General features: G+C 42.4%; 7 protein-coding genes across 7 annotated transcripts; 5 read left to right on the top strand and 2 right to left on the bottom strand.

Annotated features, from left to right (window-relative positions):
* The first annotated feature begins 2,723 nt into the window (after positions 1-2,723).
* On the top strand, positions 2,724-4,912 carry LOC117783406 (maltase A2). The gene is made up of 3 exons (XM_034620807.1): positions 2,724-4,254; positions 4,312-4,440; positions 4,500-4,912. Exons 1-3 carry the CDS (start codon positions 2,747-2,749, stop codon positions 4,570-4,572), a joined length of 1,710 nt encoding a protein of 569 aa, XP_034476698.1. The 5' UTR covers positions 2,724-2,746; the 3' UTR covers positions 4,573-4,912.
* Positions 4,844-6,904, bottom strand: LOC117783405 (maltase A3). Its single transcript, XM_034620806.1, has 4 exons — positions 6,732-6,904; positions 5,301-6,666; positions 5,079-5,222; positions 4,844-5,014 (listed from the first exon to the last, which is right to left on the bottom strand). Exons 1-4 carry the CDS (start codon positions 6,880-6,882, stop codon positions 4,948-4,950), a joined length of 1,728 nt encoding a protein of 575 aa, XP_034476697.1. The 5' UTR covers positions 6,883-6,904; the 3' UTR covers positions 4,844-4,947.
* Positions 6,905-7,756: 852 nt separating this feature from the next.
* LOC117783404 (maltase A3) lies at positions 7,757-9,765 on the top strand. Its single transcript, XM_034620804.1, has 4 exons — positions 7,757-8,637; positions 8,699-8,897; positions 8,969-9,420; positions 9,492-9,765. Exons 1-4 carry the CDS (start codon positions 7,772-7,774, stop codon positions 9,709-9,711), a joined length of 1,737 nt encoding a protein of 578 aa, XP_034476695.1. The 5' UTR covers positions 7,757-7,771; the 3' UTR covers positions 9,712-9,765.
* A 1,159-nt stretch (positions 9,766-10,924) lies between these two features.
* LOC117783399 (maltase A3) lies at positions 10,925-13,250 on the top strand. Its single transcript, XM_034620798.1, has 6 exons — positions 10,925-11,177; positions 11,252-11,712; positions 11,764-12,207; positions 12,280-12,734; positions 12,801-12,944; positions 13,003-13,250. Exons 1-6 carry the CDS (start codon positions 10,961-10,963, stop codon positions 13,172-13,174), a joined length of 1,893 nt encoding a protein of 630 aa, XP_034476689.1. The 5' UTR covers positions 10,925-10,960; the 3' UTR covers positions 13,175-13,250.
* A 45-nt stretch (positions 13,251-13,295) lies between these two features.
* On the top strand, positions 13,296-15,415 carry LOC117783401 (maltase A1). Its single transcript, XM_034620801.1, has 3 exons — positions 13,296-14,447; positions 14,554-15,149; positions 15,232-15,415. Exons 1-3 carry the CDS (start codon positions 13,311-13,313, stop codon positions 15,296-15,298), a joined length of 1,800 nt encoding a protein of 599 aa, XP_034476692.1. The 5' UTR covers positions 13,296-13,310; the 3' UTR covers positions 15,299-15,415.
* Positions 15,416-18,677: 3,262 nt separating this feature from the next.
* Positions 18,678-20,738, bottom strand: LOC117783403 (maltase A1). Its single transcript, XM_034620803.1, has 3 exons — positions 19,169-20,738; positions 18,970-19,113; positions 18,678-18,905 (listed from the first exon to the last, which is right to left on the bottom strand). Exons 1-3 carry the CDS (start codon positions 20,719-20,721, stop codon positions 18,839-18,841), a joined length of 1,764 nt encoding a protein of 587 aa, XP_034476694.1. The 5' UTR covers positions 20,722-20,738; the 3' UTR covers positions 18,678-18,838.
* Positions 20,739-21,081: 343 nt separating this feature from the next.
* Positions 21,082-23,129, top strand: LOC117783402 (maltase A1-like). The gene is made up of 4 exons (XM_034620802.1): positions 21,082-22,218; positions 22,278-22,732; positions 22,793-22,936; positions 22,995-23,129. The coding sequence occupies exons 1-4, from the start codon at positions 21,097-21,099 to the stop codon at positions 23,059-23,061; spliced, it is 1,788 nt and encodes a 595-aa protein (XP_034476693.1). The 5' UTR covers positions 21,082-21,096; the 3' UTR covers positions 23,062-23,129.
* Positions 23,130-23,609: the final 480 nt, after the last annotated feature.

Here is a 23,609-nt window from a genome sequence, read left to right as displayed (position 1 = left end):
CTGACAAGTCGCCCGAAGGACACGTACACGTTTTTATTGCGTCAAGGACAAAGCCCTTGAGGTTCTTAATGTCTGTGTGGTAACATACAGGCTTCGAGGGTAAATTGGTGTTATCTTAAACAAAGCACAACTTGCTTTGAAATTTATTATAATATTGACTTTGTTTTATTTTTAGTTCCGGTTTGGTACGTTTAAATCGGATTTGTCCAGTACGTACGATTTTTTCCGTACTTTCCATACATACCCCTTGACACTTTTTCAAAAACTTCAAATGGTCATAACTTTGCCAAAACTCAACCGATTTTCATGCGGAATATCATTTTGTTCATTATTTGGCCTGTATTTTCATTCTGCATCTAAATATTTTTTACTTGAAAAATTTCCCTCACTGTCAATTTTTTCCCTACTTTCCATATGTACTTTGACACTTTTCAAAACTTTAAATGGTCATAACTTTGCCAAAACTCAACCGATTTTCATGCGGAATATCATTTTGTTCATTATTTGGCCTGTATTTTCATTCTGCATCTAAATATTTTTTACTTGAAAAATTTCCCTCACTGTCAATTTTTTCCCTACTTTCCATATGTACCCCTTGACACTTTTTCAAAAACTTCAAATGGTCATAACTTTGCCAAAACTCAACCGATTTTCATGCGGAATATCATTTTGTTCATTATTTGGCCTGTATTTTCATTCTGCATCTAAATATATTTTACTTGAAAAATTTCCCTCACTGTCAATTTTTTGCCTACTTTCCATATGTACCCCTTGACACTTTTTCAAAAACTTTAAATGGTCATAACTTTGCCAAAACTCAACCGATTTTCATGCGGAATATCATTTTGTTCATTATTTGGCCTGTATTTTCATTCTGCATCTAAATATATTTTACTTGAAAAATTTCCCTCACTGTCAATTTTTCCCTACTTTCCATATGTATGACACTTTTCAAAACTTCAAATGGTCATAACTTTGCTAAAACTCAACCGATTTTCATGCGGAATATCATTTTGTTCATTATTTGGCCTGTATTTTCATTCTGCATCTAAATATTTTTACTTGAAAAATTTCCTCACTGTCAATTTTTCCTACTTTCCATATGTACCCTTGACACTTTTCAAAACTTTAAATGGTCATAACTTTGCCAAAACTCAACCGATTTTCATGCGGAATATCATTTTGTTCATTATTTGGCCTGTATTTTCATTCTGCATCTAAATATATTTTACTTGAAAAATTTCCCTCACTGTCAATTTTTCCCTACTTTCCATATGTACTTTGACACTTTTCAAAACTTCAAATGGTCATAACTTTGCCAAAACTCAACCGATTTTCATGCGGAATATCATTTTGTTCATTATTTGGCCTGTATTTTCATTCTGCATCTAAATACTTTTTACTTGAAAAATTTCCCTCACTGTCAATTTTTTCCCTACTTTCCATATGTACCCCTTGACACTTTTTCAAAAACTTTAAATGGTCATAACTTTGCCAAAACTCAACCGATTTTCATGCGGAATATCATTTTGTTCATTATTTGGCCTGTATTTTCATTCTGCATCTAAATATATTTTACTTGAAAAATTTCCCTCACTGTCAATTTTTTCCCTACTTTCCATATGTACCCCTTGACACTTTTTCAAAAACTTCAAATGGTCATAACTTTGCCAAAACTCAACCGATTTTCATGCGGAATATCATTTTGTTCATTATTTGGCCTGTATTTTCATTCTGCATCTAAATATTTTTTACTTGAAAAATTTCCTTCACTGTCAATTTTTTCCCTACTTTCCATATGTACCCCTTGACACTTTTTCAAAAACTTTAAATGGTCATAACTTTGCCAAAACTCAACCGATTTTCATGCGGAATATCATTTTGTTCATTATTTGGCCTGTATTTTCATTCTGCATCTAAATAAAAATTTGAAAAATTTCCCTCACTGTCAATTTTTTCCATAATTTTACCATAATTAAATCGATTCCTGTATTAAAAAGTATATGCAATGATCAATATAAGCCCTTAAAATCTAAAACATATCTTCACTGTTCTGAATACTTATCAATCAACCGTCGCAACCTGGCAAAGGCAAAAACCGCTGGGTCTGAATGCTGTTCCTAAGTCACATAAAACCATTTAATGACGGCTTTGTGATTTCGACGGGGACCAATATATCTACCAAGGTATCGACAGTGACATCAACTCTCACGCTTATCCATGACTTAACAAATATGACCATAGTCGACTACAAAATATCCTATGATAGAAATTAATTTCAATCTTATGAATGTATGTATACTTAAAAACAATCTGTTGAAACTTAAACTATTCAACAATTATAAATATTAAATGAATATAAATAATTATTAAAGATTATAGTTTCCTGAAAAACTTGTCAGCTTATTTTCGATTGTTTTGAAAATAAGATAAATATATTACAAATTAATGTTTTCCTATGATACACATACACTTTTTTTCTTTTTCGAAGCTTTAAATAAACTTGACCTTGGCTGGATGGTCTTTGGGGTTTTATGGGTACAGGGTATCAATAGAGTACGAGCGCAACTTGTGTAATCTAACAAGAATGTCATAAAATTGGGCAGATTACCCATGCGTTTTGTGGGGCATGGGAGAAGCTGGTGTCGGCATTCAATTGGCCTTATCGGCTCAATCGCTATCGCAACATGGCAAAAGCAATTGTTATTAGCAAATTGATTTTGCGACACTCTCAAACGTTGGCGACATGTTGACGCGATTACTCCTCTGTCTGCTCGCGGTGCTGTTTGTGGAGAACACACAATTCACATTCGCTGCAACAGATATCGATTGGTGGGAGAATGCAGCCCTGTATCAGATCTATCCGCGATCCTTTCAGGACAGTAACGGCGATGGCATTGGCGACTTGCAGGGCATAACAACACGCCTGGCATATCTGAAGGAGATTGGAATCACAGCCACTTGGCTATCGCCGATATTCAGATCTCCCATGTCCGATTTTGGCTATGATATATCGAACTTTACAGAAATCGATCCGATCTTTGGCACTCTGGAAGACTTTAAGGCCATGATGGTGCAGGCCAAATCGCTGGGACTCAAGATAATACTCGACTTTGTGCCCAATCATTCGAGTGATGAGTGTGAGTGGTTTCAAAAGTCCATTAATCGTCAGGATGGCTATGACGACTTCTACGTTTGGCACGACGGAAAGATTAATGCCGAGACGGGTGAGCGTGAACCACCGAGCAATTGGGTGAGCGTGTTCGGTGGCTCCCAATGGACCTGGCACGAGACGCGACAACAGTACTTCCTGCACCAGTTTCAGGTGAAGCAGCCGGATCTGAACTTTAGTAATCCCATGGTGCGTGAGCATATGCTGGATGTGCTCGGCTTCTGGTTGGATCTTGGCGTTGATGGCTTTCGCATCGATGCCGTTCCTCACATATATGAGCGTCGCAATTCCGATGGCAGCTATCCCGACGAGCCTGTCAGTGGCTGGAGTAGCGATCCCAATTCCTACGACTATCACAATCACATCTACACCAAGGATGAGCCAGAAACGGTCGAACTGATGTATGAATGGCGCGATTACCTATTGAACTACCAGGAAAAACATGGAGGCCACACACGTGTCCTCCTAGCCGAAGCCTACAGTCCTGTGGAGACGCTGAGTGCCTACTTTGGGAATGGGACGCGACTTGGCACACAGCTGCCCATGAACTTTCAACTGATGTATCTCAGCGGCTTCTCAACGGCCCGGGATGTGGTCGGTTCCATTGACTACTGGATGAACACCATGTGGGAGAAGCATCAGACGGCCAACTGGGTGGTCGGAAACCACGACACACCACGTGTTGCCAGCCGCATGGGTGCTCACAAAGTGGACCTACTCAATGTGATCGTGAATGCCTTGCCAGGCGCCTCTGTTACCTACTACGGTGAAGAGATTGGCATGTCCAATGTGGACACCGAGTGCACTGCGATCTCCTGCGATGGTCGCGATGGTGAGCGGACACCAATGCAATGGGCTCCAGTCAAGAACGGTGACTTCTCAACGGCTGAGAGCACCTGGCTGCCCCTCAGCCCCGACTTTGAGCGCTTCAATGTACGCACTGAACGGGGCGTGGCACGTTCCACGCTGCAAGTATTCAAGGGTCTGCAGCAGCTGAAGAGCAGCTCTGCTTTTCTGGCCTTCAAGCAGACAGGCGGTTTCTCCTACGAGGCAATCACGGAGCAGGTACTGCAGATTATACGGTAAGAAATCTGTAATAAATATACAGGTAGTTTGATTAATTGATGATTCTTTTACAGCACAAATCAAAGGAATGAGGAGTACCGCATTCTCGTTAATATGGGCAACCAGATTGAGATAATTGATGGTCTTTCGAATAGGGTCTATGAATTTATGCTGATCACTGCCTACTCTGTTCACAGACTCGGGTAATTTCGCCACTCTATGTTTAATATGCCAACCATTCACTTAACGTTGTTTCTTGCAGGGAGACCATTGATTTAAGCCAAGTTCTGGTGATGATGCCCTATGAGGCAATCGTGCTGCGTTGGCTGGCGTGATTCACTTGAGTTTTTTTATGATCCTCATAAAGATATAACTTCATTTGGGGCCTTAAGCCTTGTGCTTCACTATTCAAACATTCGACTGTCACGTGTCTTGTGAGACAAAGTTCAATTACTTGAGTGAATTGTAAATTCCAAGCACTAAGGTTCTAAATTTGATATAACTTATTTTCTATACCTTTGATCGAATCCCACACTTTATTGATTGATAAGACAAGTTCGTAAAACTATTGAAACAAAAATCGAGATTATGTATAGATTTAATAGATGTATTTCGACAATATTTATTTGCATGTGAATTAGAGATTGTGGGAATAAATCTAGAAATTAACAAACATCAATTGTAAAATGGATTCTTTTCTCAAATTACATTTAAACAGTGCTCAAGACAACGGCCTCTTTGGGCATCAGCAACACCGAATTGGCATAGGTCAAATCACTAAAATAAAAATAGGTAAAATATAATTAGACATCTGCAAATAGATTTCTCAGATTTGGCTTACTTCTTGCGACGCACGCTCTTGTCATTGACGACAACGTAACGGAGCTGAGTGCTGAGCTCGGTGAAGACAGAGTCCAAGTTAACAGATTCGATGTCATCGTTGATATTCAGGACGGTAATGTACGACTTGTGGCCAGCCAGAGAACTGTGGAGGAGATATTAGTTATTTATGTGAGAAAGACTGACAGAGAGAGCGAGAGAGAGGGAAGGAACTGTAACTGACCGCTTGAAGGCGAGAACATTGGGTCCTAGAGCATTCACTGTAACATCGCCCTGCTTCAAAGTGGGCTCATCGCGGAGAGCACGGAGCTGCTTGTAGATATTGAGATGGCTGAGAGCAATGCCACGCTCTCGCTTCACATTCACCAACTTGTAGTTGTCGGAGACGGGCAGCCAGGATGTATTGTTGGTGGTGAAACCCGCCTGCTTCTCATCGCTCCATTGGAAGGGAGTGCGAACGGGATCTCGGGTGAGGCGCTCGAACTCTTGCTTGTTGGACTGACAGGCCTGAGGGTCGACGGTATCCTCCCAGCTGATCCAGACGTCTGTCATGCCGATCTCCTCACCCTGATAGTTCACACTGATGCCGGGCAGCATCAGGAGCAACATATTTGTGGCATCGATGCGATCGGCGCCCAAACGGGAACCAATGCGACTGGAATCATGATTGCCCAGCACCCAGTTGGCCACTTGGCCAGCGGGCATATTGTCCAGCCAGTTGTGCAACAGCTCCGAGTAATGATACGCATCGGAATTGAAGTTAATGTTGGCGAGCAGCTCAAAGTTGAATGGAATCTGGGATCCATTGTGGGTGCTATTGCCGTAGTATTGCATGAGCACATCCAATGGAGCATAAGCCTCGGTTAGCAGAACTCGATCATCTCCTCCAAGCTCCCGATCCATGTCCTCGAGAACAGTACGGAATTGGTAGACAAGATCAATTGTCTCGGGCTGATTTGTGGTGTAGATATGATCCAAATAGGTGTAATCCTCGGGATCACTGACATGTTCATTGCGTGGCTCATCGGGCCAGTTGCCATTTTTATCAGGTGCGACTTCAAACACATGTGGCACCGCATCGATGCGGAAGCCATAGACGCCCTTGCGCAGCCAGAAGCGGAGCACATCCTTCATGGCCTCCACAACCTTGGGATTGCGATAGTTGAGGTCCGGCTGCTTGGCAAGGAACTGATGCAGATAGTATGCCTGGCGACCCTCATGCCACGTCCACTGCGAGCCACGGAACACGCTAATCCAATTCGTTGGTGGCTGTCTAATGCCATTTACCACCTTGCCGGTGTGCCACACATAGAAGTCCTTGTACTCCGCCTCGCCAGCTGCCGATCGCTTGAACCAATCACATTCATCACTCGAGTGATTTGGCACAAAGTCCAATATGATCTTGATATCCAGTTGCTTGGCACGAGCCAGCAAATTCTCAAAGTCTGCCATGGTTCCAAAGAGGGGATCGATTTCATAGAAGTTGGCCACATCGTAGCCAAAGTCAGCCATGGGTGAGGTGAATATCGGCGATAGCCAAGTGGCTGTAATGCCAATCTCTTTCAAATAGGCCAATTGTTGCGTAATACCTGCAAGAAAAAGAAAACGCCATTAATTATTGCATCTTAGTTTTACTCGGAAGTCTTTCACTCACCATTCAAGTCACCAACGCCATTCCCATTGCTGTCCTTGTAGGATCGCGGATAGATCTGATAGAACTGTGCCGTTCGCCACCAGCCGACCTCGGCCAGCGTGGGCACAGTGAGTGCCAGCAGGCAGCACACAGTCAGAGTTTTAGCCAGCATGTTGTCTCAGCAGCGATTGCGGCATTGGATTAGTTGGGGCCTCTATTTATGCCCTGCTTGGCCAATTTCCGAGCAACGGCGATAAGCTGAGGTCGTGATAAACCCACAATATTGCCAACTGCTCGTACTACTGCCTGACTGATTAGATCTGGGTCTATATGTCTGAATTGTTTATGATCGAGGCGTGTATTACCCGAACCACTGTGGTCTTTCGACAGAAATCAACTAGAGCTGTTTACTGTTGTTGTCCCTATTCGCATTTCATGATTGGGGATCATGCGACAGATTAGCCACAAATGGATTTCGTAGTTGCATAAAAGTTATGACCCAAGCGGTATCTTATCGGTGCAAGAGCAGCTATGGATTATTTATGAGCATATATTTTCTGGTCTATTAAATACTCCAAAGAGGTACAAATAAAGTTTATCTCGCAAAATATTATTCAAATCGAATTAATATGGGAACTAACAAAATTAGAGGAAAACATAAAATATGTTTCGCTATCAGAAATCCGATTTATAGACTATCAGCAGAGTTATCTGAATGATTCCGAATCAGTTTATAGAGTTAGATAACTCCACAAGTTAGTTAATTTAGTTACTCAATTAATTTCCTAATACATTATTATTTGTTCTCCCAAATATCAACTAAATGTTTTTAATTAACTATTAATGTACTCAATTTAAACTTTTTTGTTGCTCTACTTTATCTAACTCAATCAATTCAATTGTATCATAAATTACGCAAATACAACTAGAATCAGTTTTTATAACAAAAAACAAAGATAAGAAGTTATACTATAACTTTTATTATGTAGATTTTGACATTATCGATAGCTTCTAGAGGCATATAAAGAGGTCGATGGTCCTCGGGTCTCCCTTAGTTAACAATGACCACTTGGTCTAGTATTGTCCTACTGCTTAGCCTGGGCCTTTTGGCCGCAGATGCAGCTGCCCCGTGGTGGCAAACGGCATCCTTTTATCAGATCTATCCGCGTTCCTTTAAGGACAGCGATGGGGATGGTGTTGGGGATTTGAATGGCGTAACCGAGAAACTGGAATACCTTAAGGAAATTGGAGTGACAGCTACTTGGCTGTCACCATTTCTAAAATCACCAATGGCCGACTTTGGATACGATATATCGGACTTTAAAGAGGTAGATCCTCTGTTTGGCACCATGAAGGACTTTGAGAATATGGTGAAGCGTGCCAAGCAGCTGAATGTGAAGATCATTCTGGACTTTGTGCCAAATCACTCGAGTGATGAATGCGATTGGTTTAAACGCTCCGCTGCCGGCGAGAAGAAGTACAAGGATTACTACATCTGGCATCCAGGATTTGTTGAGAACGGTGTGCGCAGACCTCCCACCAATTGGGTGAGCGTGTTCCGTGGCTCGGCCTGGGAATGGCATGAGGGTCGACAGGAGTACTATCTACATCAGTTCCACAAGAAACAACCAGACTTTAACTTCCGCAATCCCATTGTGCGCGAGGAAATGAACGATGTGCTGAGGTTTTGGCTAGAAAAGGGTGTCGACGGCTTCCGTGTGGATGCCATCTATCACGCCTTTGAGGTTGAGGCTGATGAGAATGGCAACTACCCGAACGAACCACGCAACGATTGGACCAATGATCCCGATGAGTATGGATACACTCACAAAATCTACACTGTAGATCAGCCCGAAACTCCACATTTGGTCTACGAATGGCGTGAGATCTTGGATCAGTTTCAGCAGGACAACGGTGGCGATGAACGGTGAGTAATCGGTGATCGATTTCGATAGATTTGAGATTACCAAGTCGTAACCTACATTTAGTATACTGATGGTTGAGACCTGGTCCCCAATTGAGATTGTGATGCATTATTATGGCAATGGAACGGCCGAGGGAGCACAGATACCCTTCAATTTCCAGCTGATAAGCAATCTGCATTACGATTCCGATGCCTATCACTACGAGTACTTGATCAACAACTGGCTATCGCAAATGCCAAGTGGCAAGAGTGCCAACTGGGTGGTAAGTGGACAACCAAGCGTGTCCCTCGTGTCCGCCACGTGACTAATCGATTACCACTTTATCGATCATAGATTGGCAATCACGATAAGAATCGTGTTGGCTCCCGCTTTGGTGCCGATCGCGTTGATCTGTTCAACGTCCTGCTGCTCACACTTCCTGGCTGCAGTATTACCTACCAGGGCGAGGAGCTGGGCATGCTGGATGCCTACATCTCGTGGAAGGATACTGTTGATCCCCAGGCATGCAATGGACATGAGGACAACTACATGGCCATGTCCCGTGATCCTGCCAGGACACCCATGCATTGGACCGATGGAAAGTTCAGTGGTTTCACCACCGGTGACTCCACCTGGCTGCCAGTTGCCCAAGATTATCGACAACGTAATGTGCAAACGGAACGAGGTGTCGCCGTCAGCCATCTGAATGTCTTCAAGCGTCTGCAGCAGCTCCGAAAGGAGCCAACCATCGAGCAGGGATCTGCAGAGATCAAGGCCGTCAGTGGCTATGTTTTGGCAGTGAAGCGGTGAGTAATTTCTACTAATTCCCATAAGTATTCCACTTACTATAATTACCATATCTACTCCTACTTGACAGCTATCTGAGTGGCAACTATGTTTACATTTCACTCTTTAACATTTTCGGCCACATTGAGAATGTTAATCTGAATGATGTTTTCAGTGGACTCCCGGCAAAATTCCAGTATGCTCTCGTGACTGGCAAATCCATCAAGCAATTGGGTGATCAGGTTTCCGCCAGCAGTATCACCCTGATGCCCTACGAGGCAATTGTCCTCCGTTCGACAACCACAATTTAGCCATAAATGTGCAGAAACCGATTGCAAAAATAAATAAAATACTCTCCATCATGATGCGGTTGAATTTCTAATTTATATTCATTTATCAGCAAGTGAGCAATATAAATCCACCTTTTCTGAGTCATGCATATATTAGGTTATCGGTTAATTAATTCAACAATTCAAACTTGACTATATTCCTACTCTATAAAATTTATTAAGTGGAATATATTTTAACTTTTATTAATTTACTTACAATATAATGATCAATTTCGAGTTTTACTTCAAAATCGTAAAAATAATCTTTATATTTGGACAAAAATTGATACTCTAATTAATGATTATTCCCAGAGTTTCACTATATTACTTTAAATATTAAAATTATAAACTTGTATCATAAATTTAGAATTAGTTGCTGTTATTTTTTTCAACAAGTTTGCTGCTGTGTATAGAAACTCAGGCACAAAAGCAAATCAAAGATTAACGAAAAACCGGCTGCCGCTCTGCTGATAAAACAGTTTAAGAGAGACCCAGAAAGAGAATGAGAGAGAGAGTAAAAGATGTTTAAGCAAATAAGATTTGCGGTAAAATTGAGAGTGACTGTGGCAATTGTATTTATAGTGAGAACTGTATATACGATACAAATTTATAACAAGAAAACAATGCAACATACACTGAAAAGAAATGTATTTTATTATAATATAATTGGAAATATAAGCAAATTATTGCATTTGAGTCCATTAAATAACAATCTGAACTTTGTTGTTTATAGCACTTAAATAAGATGAAATTATTAAGTAAATAAAATAAATAAATAAGGAATTTATTTTTTGGTGTATTAAAAATATATTAAATTAAAATTATTTTATTTTTTCTCTTAGTGTATGTTCATTTTAAGAATTAATCGAGTGAGCAACATTCGCACTTCTCCATCTCTCTCTCTGTATGTCACTCTATCTTCCCTTCTGTTATTGTCTAATTCGCACTCACGCTCTCCATCTCTCTCTGTATTTCACTCTCTCTTCACTTCTGTTATTGTCTAACTCGCTTTGTGTCACCAAATAAGCGCTGAGCATGCATACTAAAAATAAAGCGCAAGCATTAAATGGTCTTCTCAGCAATTGAGAGTGAGAGCCAAGTGGGAGAGGATCGAAAGGGGATTTGATAAGCATTTGCATACGAACGTGAGTTGTTTTTTGTTAGTGCACTCCGACTGCTGAGCGTTTAAGCATTGTTTCCACATAATTCGGATCGAGAATCACTAGAGATAATGGCAGGCCTTTTGGCGAGTTTGCTGCTAATGCAGATGCTGATGCTGCAGTGGCTCGGATCGGCACTGAGTCAGCCATTTCCCAACTACCATGCGGATTTCGTGGAAATCGATCAGCAGAAGAATGAGCTCAAGTGGTGGCAAACTGGCGCCTTCTATCAGATTTATCCAAGGTCATTTAAGGACAGCAACGGCGATGGCGTGGGCGATTTAAACGGTGAGTGAAAGACAAAAGACAAAAGAAGAAAGCAAAACGCAAAAGAAAACACTGAAAATAAATCTATCTATAAGGCATTACGGATAAACTGGATTATCTCAAGGAACTGGGCATTACAGCCACTTGGCTATCGCCGATATTCACCTCACCCATGGCAGACTTTGGCTATGATATTGCCAACTTCACCGAGATTGCATCCATCTTTGGCACCATGGCTGACCTCGAGAGACTCTTGGCAGTCGCCAAGCAGCTGAATATTAAGATCATATTAGATTTTGTGCCAAATCATTCGAGTGATGAATGTGATTGGTTCAAGCGATCGGCGGCTGGGGATCCGGAGTACAAGGACTTCTATGTGTGGCATCCCGGGAAAATGGTGAATGGATCACGTCATCCGCCAAGCAACTGGGTGAGCGTGTTCCGAGGATCCGCCTGGCAGTGGCACGAGACACGACAGGAGTATTATCTCCATCAGTTTGTCAAAAAGCAGCCCGATCTGAACTATCGCAATCCCAAAGTGCGAGAGGCCATGAAGGTGAGTTCTTTAAATGGCCTAATCATGGCTCTAAACTTGGATTTCTTGCAGAATGTGCTACGCTTTTGGTTGGCAAAGGGCGTGTTCGGTTTTCGCATCGACGCGGTGCCACATGTCTTCGAGATAGCGCCCGATAATGAGGGTCAGTACCGCGACGAACCGCGCAATGACTGGAACAATGATCCCGATGACTATGGTTATCTGCAGCACATCTATACGGTCGATCAGCCGGAGACAATAAGTCTTGTTTACGAGTGGCGTGCGGTTCTGGATGAGTTTCGGGACGATGAGGAGCGCATCTTGCTGGCCGAGACCTATTCACCCATCGATATCGTGATGCAGTACTATGGCAATGCCACAGCCGAGGGAGCTCAGCTGCCATTCAACTTTCTGCTGATAAGCGAGATATCAAACAGTTCCAATGCGGACAATTACGTTCAGAGTATACAAAAGTGGATGCAGCACATGCCGAAAGGTCGCACAGCCAATTGGGTGGTATGTTTTTGTTGCTATCAATTGGCATATTCTTTTCATGAAACATTTTTCTTTACTTATTTACGTGTACAGTTGGGCAACCACGACAATCGCCGTGTAGGCTCTCGACTGGGTAAAGATCGAGTGGATATGCTAAACATGCTGATTACCACATTACCAGGTGCCAGTGTGACCTATCAGGGCGAGGAGCTGGGCATGTCAGATGTCTGGATCTCATGGCAAGACACGGTTGATCCTGCGGCCTGTAATTCCAATTCCAGTATCTACGAACACTTCTCACGCGATCCAGAAAGAACGCCTTTCCAGTGGAACGGCGATACCGATGCGGGATTCAGCAATGCCAGCAAAACTTGGTTGCCCATTGCCGAGGACTTCAAGCTGGTCAATGTGGACCAGGAACAAAAAGAATCACTCAGTCATCTGAACATCTATAAACGGCTTATGCAGCTGAGAAGAGAATCAAAGACACTGCAACATGGTGAGACTGAGGTGAAGGCTGTTAGTGATGCTGTGCTGGGAGTTAAACGGTGAGTCAACAGTGATTCCAAATCCTACAAAATATTAATCTATCTATTTATAATTTGCATGACTAGCTTCCGTCAGCATGACTTTACCTATCTGACAATATTGAGCCTCTTTGATGGCACTGAGACTGTCAATTTAAAGGAGAGCTTCGACGATTTGACGGCTGAAATGCAGGTGGTTTTGGTATCGGACAAATCTCAGCGGAAAGTGGGGTGAGTTTAGCAAAGGTGACATTATCAACGTTTTATACAACCGTTTCTGAACTCTTAGGGATTACATCAATGTCAAGTCTTTGCAATTGCTTCCTAAGGAGTCGCTGATTCTAAGAAGCACTTCTACCTATTACAACTACTATACAAATGGTGAACATCGTCAGTTGTCGATAGAGGGCGTTTATCTGTTGCTGGCTCAAGTGGTGCTCTATCTTACTTATCGTCGTTAGACAATATTATTATACATAGTCACATGAATATACGAGTACCCATTACAAAATAAATGTAGACATACAAACTCTTAAAGTGACATTCTGTACGATTACGAGTATATAAGGTGCTGTAAGATCTTTTGGCTATTCAGTCATGTTTCGCTTTAACAAGTTATTAGTGACCTTATTGGTCTTGGCTTTGCAGAGTTGTCTCTGCCAGGCAGCAGCTGTGGATCTGGAGAGAGCCAGCAGCAGCAGTGAAGCCACAAGAGATTGGTGGCAGGTGGCACAGTTTTATCAGATCTATCCTAGGTCCTTTAAGGACGCCAATGGCGATGGTATTGGTGATCTGCAGGGAATCATCTCCAAGCTGGACTACCTAAAGGACATTGGAGTGACGGCTACTTGGCTGTCGCCGATATACACCTCACCCATGGTGGACTTTGGCTATGACATTGCCGACTTCTTCGACATTCAGCCAGAGTATGGCACACTCACAGACTTCGATCAGCTGATCGCGGAAGCCAACAAAAGAGGTCTCAAGATCATACTGGACTTTGTGCCCAATCATTCGAGTGATGAGAACGTGTGGTTCAAGAAGTCTGTGCAGCGGGCGAAGGGCTACGAGGATTACTATGTGTGGCACGACGGATACGTGAATGCCTCAACGGGAGAGCGACAGCCGCCTTCAAATTGGCTGCAAGCCTTTAGAGGCAGCGCCTGGGAATGGAATGACGAACGCCAACAGTATTATCTGCATCAATTTGCTGTCCAACAGCCCGATCTCAACTATCGCAATCCCGCAGTTGTCGCCCAAATGAAACGCGTACTCACCTATTGGCTGGATCGCGGCGTAGCCGGATTTCGCATTGATGCCGTGCCCTGGTGCTTTGAAGCCCTGCCCGATGCGGAGGGTCGTTATCCCGACGAGCCGCTTAGCGGATATACAGATGATCCGGATGATGCGTCCTTCCTAAAGCACATCTATACGCAGGATCAGCCCGAAACCGTGGACATGGTTTACCAGTGGCGTCGCCTGCTCGATGATTACAAGCGTGTCCATGGCGGCGATACACGCATCCTCATGGTCGAGACCTATTCGGCTGTCGACTATGTGATGAAATTCTATGGTAATCGCACAACCAACGGCGCCCAGATACCCTTCAATTTCCAGTTCATAGTCGGTGGCAATGGTGATAAGGATAACACACAATTGAATGCTGTGGGATTTGTGAAGATCATCAACAGCTGGTTGGGACAGATGCCCGCGGGACAGACTGCTAATTGGGTGGTAAGTGAAGATTCTATATTAACGCAAAGAAGAGTTGAGATTTTCTGTGTGGAGTATCCTAAAAGAAAGAGAAACACAGTTCTTAAGTCGTCAATTTCTCTTCCAGATGGGTAACCATGATCAGAGACGCGTGGGCAGTCGATATGGAGAGCAGCGTATTGATCTGATGAACATGCTGCAGATGTTTTTGCCCGGCGTGAGTATTACCTATCAGGGGGAGGAGCTGGGTATGACTGACTTGGACATAAGCTGGGAAGATACACGTGATCCGGCTGCCTGCAATTCCAATGCGAATATCTACGAGAGTTTCACCCGAGATCCCGCTAGAACACCCTTCCAGTGGAGCAGCGGGACAAATGCTGGATTCTCCACCAATAGCACCACTTGGTTGCCCATCAATCCAAACTATGTGACTGTCAATGTGGAGACTGAGAGTGCCGCCGACTCCAGTCACCTCAAGTTTTATAAGCAACTGGTGGAGTTGCGTAAGACGAAGACGTTGCAATACGGAAATACAAGATACGCAGCAGTTAATGACAATGTGGTGGCCATCAAGAGATCACTCAGTGGTCAGACTAGCTATATTCTGGTGGCCAATGTGCTGGGCACCTCTGTCAGCGGGGTGGATGTGGCCAGTGTGCTGTATGCCTCTGGTAGCTATAAGATCAAGTTAGCCAATCCAGCGTCTAAGGGAACTGTGGGGTAAGTTCGTTGCCAAATCAATTGATACATTTATCACTGACTTTTGTTATACTTTCTAACTTTCTGACACTCTATGTTACAGGAACAGCGTGACGATGAGCAGCCTGGCGTTGGAGCCATATGCGGCGCTGATTTTGGAATCTGCTTAGATGGCTTATAAAATTATGTTGTATATATACGCTTTGTCATAAGTTATCAAGAATTTATATGTATAATATATATATGTTTGTGCGTTTATCTCGTATAAAAGTCATTGCCAAACGACATTGGAAAACTTTTCAATTTGAGGTCGCAAGCCCGGCAACTTATTATAAATTATTAGGTAACTTTGTCTGCCTCGAGTACGGCTACAAAAAGAAATTCCATTAGACGTGATTGATAAGACACACAAATCACGCATACGAAGTGTTGCAACACACCACAAAACACCTCTGTCTCGACGATTGTAAAGTACCCCCAAACAATGTTAATGTTGACGGTGATTCTAACTGCCAACCTGCCACCTTCCACCTGCCAACCTTCGACCTGCCTTCTAGCTCTAACTCTGATTCTGGAACTGGCCCATCCACCCATCCACCTAACGAGTATGCTAGCTACGTGGGCAGACACGACCAGCATGGCAAACGACAGCAAGCAACGACTGGGGTTAGCTTTTTAATTTACTCATAAAAAATGAAGTGAAATTATTATGAGTTTTCACCTTCGGGCGATTCTCATGATGTGCTTCAAATTTATGTGCAGTTCTCTCCAACAAAAAAACATGCAAAAAGAACGAATAAATTATGGAAAATTTGAGACTTTAAACAAAGTACAGCATCCATAATTATCATAACATGATAAAATAGAAAATAAATAAATACATTTCATTTAAATAAATTTATACTAAATAGCAATTAATTTATGATTAGGTTTTTTTGTTTAAATTAAGCAAATCGTATGCTATTGATGTGTTTTAAATACAATTTCGGATAGTAATCGGCTTTTTATCGATATGCAAGGAAAAATGTTGGTTATTTGCAAGCTTGATTCATAAATATCGCAAATTTCTTAATTGAATAAAATTTATTAATAATCTATGTGTATTTTAGCTTAAAATATAAAATCAAACTTTTTATTCCTATCATTCCTGAAATATTTTTCAAAAATACATGTAAGTTTTACTGGAACGGAACCTAATAATTTGCTGGCACATTGAGTCAGTGGTGCAGTCGAATAATTTTTTACTGATGCACTTTAAATGGCCAAAATCACAGTCTGACCCAAGACCCACACTACCAAGACCGACAACGACAATTGCTATTTCATCGTCGCCTTTCGCCGTGTCATTAACGGATTTCCTTTTGGTGGCAGTTACGTGCTAAAAGTTCAAATTAGCTCGTCTACTATAGAAAAAAAGAAATGCTCAACCCTTTACCACTTTTTTTTGCAGACGGTAGATATCCACAAGCGATGTCTGTGGTGCAATTAAGGCTAGGCTATCTGAGGGCTTAGAATTGAGTAACTGCTCTGCTCGACTGGACAGGAATTAACCCTTAGTTGGCGGCAAGTCATAAGGGCATTATTATAGCCCATCAAATTCTAGTATTAAACGAAATCTTAATGATAATTCTTGTCCAAAAAATGTTTAAGATATTGAATATGGATATGTTTTATATATATTTTAAAAGTTAAATCCATTTGATCGATTCATTTACAGGTTAATCATACTTTTATAATTCACCTGACCAATCTGTACGTGCTTGGCATAGGGGAAGATCAAAAAGCAAACACCGAGACTCGTTAACAACTTAATAATAACAACAACAACTAGAGAGAAATCTAGATACAGCCGTAAAATTAGAAAAGTCAAATAACGGTGAGCCTAACTCAAATATTACGCATACGTTGCGTGTGCAAACAAAATTAATATGCATACGTTGTTGTAGCTCAAATACATTTAGTAAATGTGCTGATGTTTCCTTCCTGCTGGCAGAATTACTACAGATTACAAACTTAATGCATTTCAAACTTTTCCTCCATGTTCGAGGTAAAAGTTTTTCGGCATACTTGAGCGTAAATCTTCGAAAACCATCTTAAATATAATGCGTAATGCGTTGATTTTTTAAGCAGCCGCTCTTCGGGAAATTAACTTCATTATCTTTACAAAATGAAATGCTCAAAAGGACGGCAACTTCGTCTGCCACCGCCAGGTGACGCTTCGCCTTGCGGTTTTCAACGAGTAAGTAAAAGTATAACCAGTTTATCTTCTTTTTTTTTGGTTTCAGGTCACGTGCGAGGGAGTAAAGTGCCCCAGACTCGGGCTCAGATTGTGTCTGCGACCCTTTTAATGGGCTCACAGGTCACGCCGCCATTTACACGTTCTTTTTGATATTTTGTAAGCTCCTTTGGTACACATAGCTAATTTTCCAATGTCCGCATAATGTTGCAATGAAAGACGAGAAGGCGAGACTGCTTTACAATATATTTCTTTATACAAAATTGATGATTGCAGAAAAATGTCTTTTAAGCTATAATATTCTTCCGTCTTTAAAATTTATTGCCTATGTCAGTCATTAAAGTTCCAGGAATATTTTTAATCTGGAACAATGCCTTCTATTAATATGTGTTAACAGTGATTTTTCAAGTGTCTGTTTTAATAGCCAACAGAAGTTGTCATGTATATCATCACTTTGCGCCAACAAGACCAGTGGTACATGTCTACTTGGCGTATGTGTAATTTGCCGTTTAACGTATTAGCACAGAGCTACCTAAATTCAATTTCCAATGTTTCTACGTACGTGTATTGAAGTTTCACATTCAGAAGCTTAACTTATGCAAGAAGCATGCCCTCGACGGCTTCTCGATAACTTTACAAAGCTGTGTTGGGAAATAAAGGCAAAAAATAATATTTTTATTTTCAATTATACAAAAGAAAGATATCCTACACCTACATATCGGCAGTTGACCTGTTTTTAACTATATTCTTTTCACAATTGAATTATGAAGAAAAAAAAATCTTTTATACATATTTTAAAAATTGTGTATATGATAATAACAAATATATTCATATAAAATTATAAGAAATCTGTAATCTCTCAAATTCAAAATATTTTCATAAAATAAATCATACATAAAGTAGTTAAGCAGCCCTCGTAGCTGTCGACTTCAAAGGCTAAAACGACTTCTGGTATGATAGGCTCTTTTACGGATCTAGACCCCAAACTTTTATCTGTATTTACTTTGTATTAAGCATACGAGTGCTTTGCCTTTCGGTTTGTGTTGCTGTTACCAAACACAAAATAAAAAATGCGAAATAAAAATAATACGGGGTTTGACTTTAATTTGTGTGTAAACACTTTAAATGTCGACCCCCGCAGCACACCTCTCTCCCTTGTCTTACAAGGCATTGCATGAGGGTATTGGGCACTTGAGCCTATCTGAGAACATATACGGATACACTTTTACCTTTTCGAGTACATGTATACACACAGACACAGAGACGTATATTTATGTGTATTTGTGTATGTACAGTGGTGCTGGGCTGAGTGGTTTGTTTGTCGATTTGTTTGTTTGTTTATTTATTTATTTAAGCAAGCGGCAACGCCGTTGCTTTGAGCCAAAGGAAGATGCCAAATGACTGAGTTCTGTACATTTTTCCAAGTATGCGATAGGCAAGTAAATTGGTTGTGCTTAAAATAAAATAATTGCTTTCAATTCGATGTGAAAATCAGTGCTTCTCCTGCAAGCAGCTCAAGGTTCTTGGTTTCAATCGAAGCACTATTTAAAAGCGGAGAAAGTCAGTTAAGACAAGATGGAAAAGACAATAAAAAACTGAACTTACCCCACAGCTTTCATTGAATTCAGACTGCACAGTTCAAGGATCAAGGACGATGTCAAAGTCTTGTCGAGTTCACGAAGGTCAACGGTGACAGAGCTGCTGCCCAAATTGGCCACATAAATAATAGTTGGCGAGTTGGACAGTGATCTGTTAAGAAGGAAGTGCAGGTTAAAGAATAATATTATGTAATCTTCACGCTTACCGCTTGATCACAAAGACATCTTCGCTGAGCACTGCGTACTTAGTTGAACCATTCTGCAGAGTCTTGGAACTCTTGCGCATTTCCACGAGCGCCTTGTAAATCTTCAGATGCGAACTAGATGCCGCTAGCTCCGTCTCCACATTGATTGTCTTGTAGTCACTGGCGAGTGGCAGCCAAGTCTTGGCGGCTGTGGAGAAGCCCGCATTGTTGCCACTTGTCCACTGGAAGGGTGTGCGGGAGGGATCACGGGTGAATTGTTCATAGACATTCTGGTTGGAGTTACAGGCCGCAGGATCCTGAGTGTCTGCCCAGCTAATCCAGCCATCAGTCATGCCCAGTTCCTCACCCTGGTAGGTAACACTGGCTCCTGGCAGACTCATTACAAGCATATTCATTGCATCAGTATTTGCAACGCCATAGCGACTGGCAGCTCGACGTTGATCGTGGTTACCAATCACCCAATTGGCAGTACGTCCTGCTGGCATGTTCAGCAGCCAGTTGTCGACAGCTGTCTTGATCGAACTGGCCGAGACGCCATTGCTTGCAGGCACTGTAATCAGATTGAAATTGAAAGGCAGATGGGCACCCTTCACAGACCGATTGCCATAGAACTGCATTGTGTATGCAGGAGGAGCATAAGTCTCGATAAGCAACACTCTTGTGTCCCCGCCATAAATGCGCTGATGATCATCCATCACAGTGCGCCACTGATAAGCCATGTCAATGGTCTCGGCTCGGTTCTCAATCAGCTCATTCTTCAAGTAGTTACGATTGTCCACATCATCTGTCAATCCGCTCACTGCCTCATCGGGATACTGACCATTCTCATCAGGCTCCACCTCGAATAGCACGGGCACCGCATCACAACGGAAGCCAGCCACGCCCTCATTAAGCCAGTAACGCAGCACTCGCTTCATTTGAGCCACAACATCAGGATTACGGTAATTCAAATCGGGCTGCTGCACCGCAAACTGATGCAGATAATACTGCTGACGCTCCTCGACCCATTCCCAGGCGCTTCCTCGGAATGCCTGCAGCCAGTTGGAAGGAGGTTCCCGTTTTCCAGTCGTGGCATTCACCTTACCATCGTGCCATATATAGTAATCAGCGTACCCCTTCTCCCTCTTAACAGACTTCTTAAACCAATCGTTCTCATCACTCGAATGATTGGGCACAAAGTCCAAAATGATCTTCAGGCCAAGCTCGTTGGCTTTCTTTATGAGATTGCGAAAATCATCTAGAGTTCCATACTCCGGCTGTATGTCGAAAAAGTCGGAGATGTCGTAGCCAAAGTCGACCATGGGAGACTTGAAAATGGGGGACAGCCAAGCAGCTGTCACCCCCAAATCCTTTAGATACTCCAGTGTGCTGGTAATGCCATTCAGGTCACCGATGCCATCGCCGTCGGAGTCCTTGAAGGAGCGGGGATATATCTGATAGAACTGCGCGGTTTCCCACCAATCCTTGGTGGTGGTGGAGCTTTCAGTGTCCTGGCAAGTTTGGCAAAGAGCCACCAGGCAGAAGGCCAAAATTGACAGTTGTAAAGGTTGCATCTTAATCACTTATCCAATGGGTGGTCTTCGCTTGGGCTTTTATACATTCAGCTAGCTACGAGTTCAAGCCAACCAGCTCAACAGGGCTTAAATGATAAGCACACCTCAAGTAGCTGAGCAGTTTGCCAAGCACTTGAGTTGCCAACATGAAACATCGAGTGTGTAGTGGAGGAATACTGGTTCACTTTAATACTAATGCGAATGTGCACTTCTGATAGTATTCTACCTTATATAATTGTTGCTCAACTGCTCTTGTGATTGAATGGTGCCTTGTCACTTACTGGCTTATCAAATCTTATCAAAATCTATCTAATCTATCTAACTGCCCTCTTAACATCTATAAAAGACCAGCTGACGATCTGACACGTTAACAAAATGACATTAGCTTTGCTTCGGAGTAAAGCGTTTACCACGCTGCTGAGTCTTGTTTTGCTGGTTGACCTCGGCCAGGCTATTCAAGAAACAACAACAACGGCTAGCACCTCTAAAGATTGGTGGGAAACAGCGCAGTTCTATCAGATATATCCCCGCTCCTTCAAGGACTCCGACGGCGATGGCATCGGTGATCTCAATGGCATCACCAGCAAACTGGAGTATCTCAAGGATTTGGGGGTGACAGCTGCTTGGTTATCACCAATTTTTACATCTCCCATGGTGGACTTTGGCTACGACATCTCCGACTTTTTCGACATACAGCCGGAGTATGGAACTCTAGATGATTTTCGCAATCTTATAAAGAAAGCCAACGAGCTTGGCCTGAAGATCATTCTAGACTTTGTGCCCAATCATTCGAGTGATGAGAACGATTGGTTTAAGAAGTCTGTGAAGAGGGAAAAGGGATACGCTGATTACTATATATGGCACGATGGTAAGGTGAATGCCACGACTGGAAAACGGGAACCTCCTTCCAACTGGCTGCAATATTTTCGAGGCAGCGCCTGGCAATGGAATGAGGAGCGTCAGCAGTATTATCTGCATCAGTTTGCGGTGCAACAGCCCGATTTGAACTACCGTAGTCCTGATGTTGTGGCTCAAATGAAGCGAGTGTTGCGTTACTGGCTTAATGAGGGCGTGGCGGGATTCAGATGTGATACAGTGCCTACTTTATTTGAGGTGCAGCCAGATGCCGACGGTCAGTATCCCGATGAGGCGATCAGTGGAATCACACAGGACCCAGATGATCGCAATTTTTTGACTGCAAAATACGTAGAGGATCAACCAGAGACCATTGACATGGTTTACCAGTGGCGCACTGTGCTCGACGATTATCAGCGTATTTATGGAGGTAACTCGAGTGTGCTTCTAATTGAGACCTACTCTCCCGCCTGGTATACAATGCAATTCTACGGCAATCGATCCGTGAATGGGGCTCACTTGCCGTTCAACTTCAATTTCATTTCTGTGATTGAGAAGAACGGACTGAGTGCGAAGACTGTACAGTATTCTATCGATCTGTGGTTACAGAACATGCCAGCGGGACGCACACCCAATTGGGTGGTAAGTAGTAGAGTAAGACTTACTAAAGCACAAATACATCTGCTTATCTTTTGGTGCAGCTGGGTAATCACGATAGACGCAGAGCAGCCAGTCGATATGGCCTGAAGCACATTGATGCTATGAATATGCTGGTCATGATACTGCCAGGTGCCAGTGTAACCTACCAGGGCGAGGAACTGGGCATGACCGATGGTGAAATCAGCTGGGAGGATACTGTGGATCCCTGGGCTTGTAACTCAAACCCTAACATATTCGAGCAGTACACCAGAGATCCAGAACGCACTCCCTTCCAATGGACCAGTGGTACCAATGCGGGTTTCACACAAGGCCCAACCACCTGGCTGCCTCTGGCTGCAGACTACAAGACTATCAATGTGGAAACCGAATCTGCAGCGGATCACTCACATCTCACAATCTACAAGTCGCTAACAGCACTGCGAAGAAGCTCAAAGACGCTACAAAATGGAAATACTAGATACAAGGTGCTCAGCGAGGATGTCTTTGTGGTCAAGCGGTGGGTCAATTGGACATCCATTATTTTAATTCAATTACTTACTCTTTATAATGTCTTAAGATCGCTTTCTGGTGCTGCCAGCATTATCTACGTCTCCAACTTTGGCTCATCAACTGTCACAGTAAATTTGACAGAGTTTGACAAGACATTGCCAGCTTCCTTGGGACTGCTCATACGTAGTTTGGACTCAAAGAAAACTGATGGGTAAGCAACAGTCTTAACCAGTATGTTTTTCTTGTTAATACCCTTTTCTATTTTATAGCGTCAAATATGCCATTGGACAACTTGAACTGGAGTCTGGCGAGGCCTTGGTGTTCAGCACGGAATAATACGCCTTATGATTTGGAATTCAATTGTATTTTCGTTCTCCTAAATACATGCCACTTAGCAAAATTTAGCATGAGTCTTTCTAATCAATATTTAAATATTTAAAAGTTTTTCATACTAAGACTTGATATTCGCCCGATCGGTCCTATGACAGTTATATGATATAGTGGTCCAACTTAAACCAACTTTAGACAGGATATTTAAAACCCAGTTTGGTTGAGATATCTCATAAAACAAAAAAGTTTTTAACACTAAAACTTGATTTTGGAACGATTGTTCCTATGGGCGCTATATAAGATAGTGGTCCGATCTAATAAAAAAACAAACTTGATCTGCCTGCTATATAGAGGAATCTACATACCAAGTTTGGTGTCTCTAGCTCTTAGATCTGAGTAGCTGTAGTTTTTGAGATCTAGGTGTTTAAACAGACAGACGGACAGACAGACAGACGGACAGACGGACATTGCTATATCGACTTTTCTCTTGATGCTGCCACGTATTTTTATGCCTGTTACCCACATATTCTTTAAAACAAACTTAATAGACCCCT

This window comes from Drosophila innubila (genome assembly GCF_004354385.1).
Source record: "Drosophila innubila isolate TH190305 chromosome 2R unlocalized genomic scaffold, UK_Dinn_1.0 1_C_2R, whole genome shotgun sequence".
Classification (NCBI taxonomy): domain Eukaryota; kingdom Metazoa; phylum Arthropoda; class Insecta; order Diptera; family Drosophilidae; genus Drosophila; species Drosophila innubila.
Note: the sequence above shows the minus strand (reverse complement) of the source record. Positions and strands in the feature narration are given on the sequence as shown.

What these genes read in the sequence shown, in the direction of transcription:
- LOC117783402 (XM_034620802.1), top strand. Translation starts at nt 21,097, where the DNA reads ATGACATTAGCTTTGCTTCGGAGTAAAGCGTTTACCACGCTGCTGAGT. An exon ending in GATGTCTTTGTGGTCAAGCG is followed by an intron (nt 22,733 to 22,792) that starts GTGGGTCAATTG and finishes TAATGTCTTAAG; the next exon opens with ATCGCTTTCTGGTGCTGCCA. An exon ending in GACTCAAAGAAAACTGATGG is followed by an intron (nt 22,937 to 22,994) that starts GTAAGCAACAGT and finishes TCTATTTTATAG; the next exon opens with CGTCAAATATGCCATTGGAC.
- LOC117783406 (XM_034620807.1), top strand. Translation starts at nt 2,747, where the DNA reads ATGTTGACGCGATTACTCCTCTGTCTGCTCGCGGTGCTGTTTGTGGAG. An exon ending in CAGGTACTGCAGATTATACG is followed by an intron (nt 4,255 to 4,311) that starts GTAAGAAATCTG and finishes ATTCTTTTACAG; the next exon opens with CACAAATCAAAGGAATGAGG. An exon ending in TACTCTGTTCACAGACTCGG is followed by an intron (nt 4,441 to 4,499) that starts GTAATTTCGCCA and finishes TGTTTCTTGCAG; the next exon opens with GGAGACCATTGATTTAAGCC.
- LOC117783399 (XM_034620798.1), top strand. Translation starts at nt 10,961, where the DNA reads ATGGCAGGCCTTTTGGCGAGTTTGCTGCTAATGCAGATGCTGATGCTG. An exon ending in TGGCGTGGGCGATTTAAACG is followed by an intron (nt 11,178 to 11,251) that starts GTGAGTGAAAGA and finishes TCTATCTATAAG; the next exon opens with GCATTACGGATAAACTGGAT. An exon ending in GTCGCACAGCCAATTGGGTG is followed by an intron (nt 12,208 to 12,279) that starts GTATGTTTTTGT and finishes TTACGTGTACAG; the next exon opens with TTGGGCAACCACGACAATCG.
- LOC117783403 (XM_034620803.1), bottom strand. Translation starts at nt 20,721, where the DNA reads ATGCAACCTTTACAACTGTCAATTTTGGCCTTCTGCCTGGTGGCTCTT. An exon ending in GATGTCTTTGTGATCAAGCG is followed by an intron (nt 19,114 to 19,168) that starts GTAAGCGTGAAG and finishes CCTTCTTAACAG; the next exon opens with ATCACTGTCCAACTCGCCAA. An exon ending in AATTCAATGAAAGCTGTGGG is followed by an intron (nt 18,906 to 18,969) that starts GTAAGTTCAGTT and finishes GCTTTTAAATAG; the next exon opens with TGCTTCGATTGAAACCAAGA.
- LOC117783405 (XM_034620806.1), bottom strand. Translation starts at nt 6,882, where the DNA reads ATGCTGGCTAAAACTCTGACTGTGTGCTGCCTGCTGGCACTCACTGTG. An exon ending in TGGCGTTGGTGACTTGAATG is followed by an intron (nt 6,667 to 6,731) that starts GTGAGTGAAAGA and finishes TTTTTCTTGCAG; the next exon opens with GTATTACGCAACAATTGGCC. An exon ending in AATGTTCTCGCCTTCAAGCG is followed by an intron (nt 5,223 to 5,300) that starts GTCAGTTACAGT and finishes TCTCCTCCACAG; the next exon opens with TTCTCTGGCTGGCCACAAGT.
- LOC117783404 (XM_034620804.1), top strand. Translation starts at nt 7,772, where the DNA reads ATGACCACTTGGTCTAGTATTGTCCTACTGCTTAGCCTGGGCCTTTTG. An exon ending in GACAACGGTGGCGATGAACG is followed by an intron (nt 8,638 to 8,698) that starts GTGAGTAATCGG and finishes ACCTACATTTAG; the next exon opens with TATACTGATGGTTGAGACCT. An exon ending in TATGTTTTGGCAGTGAAGCG is followed by an intron (nt 9,421 to 9,491) that starts GTGAGTAATTTC and finishes CCTACTTGACAG; the next exon opens with CTATCTGAGTGGCAACTATG.
- LOC117783401 (XM_034620801.1), top strand. Translation starts at nt 13,311, where the DNA reads ATGTTTCGCTTTAACAAGTTATTAGTGACCTTATTGGTCTTGGCTTTG. An exon ending in GACAGACTGCTAATTGGGTG is followed by an intron (nt 14,448 to 14,553) that starts GTAAGTGAAGAT and finishes TTTCTCTTCCAG; the next exon opens with ATGGGTAACCATGATCAGAG. An exon ending in GCGTCTAAGGGAACTGTGGG is followed by an intron (nt 15,150 to 15,231) that starts GTAAGTTCGTTG and finishes TCTATGTTACAG; the next exon opens with GAACAGCGTGACGATGAGCA.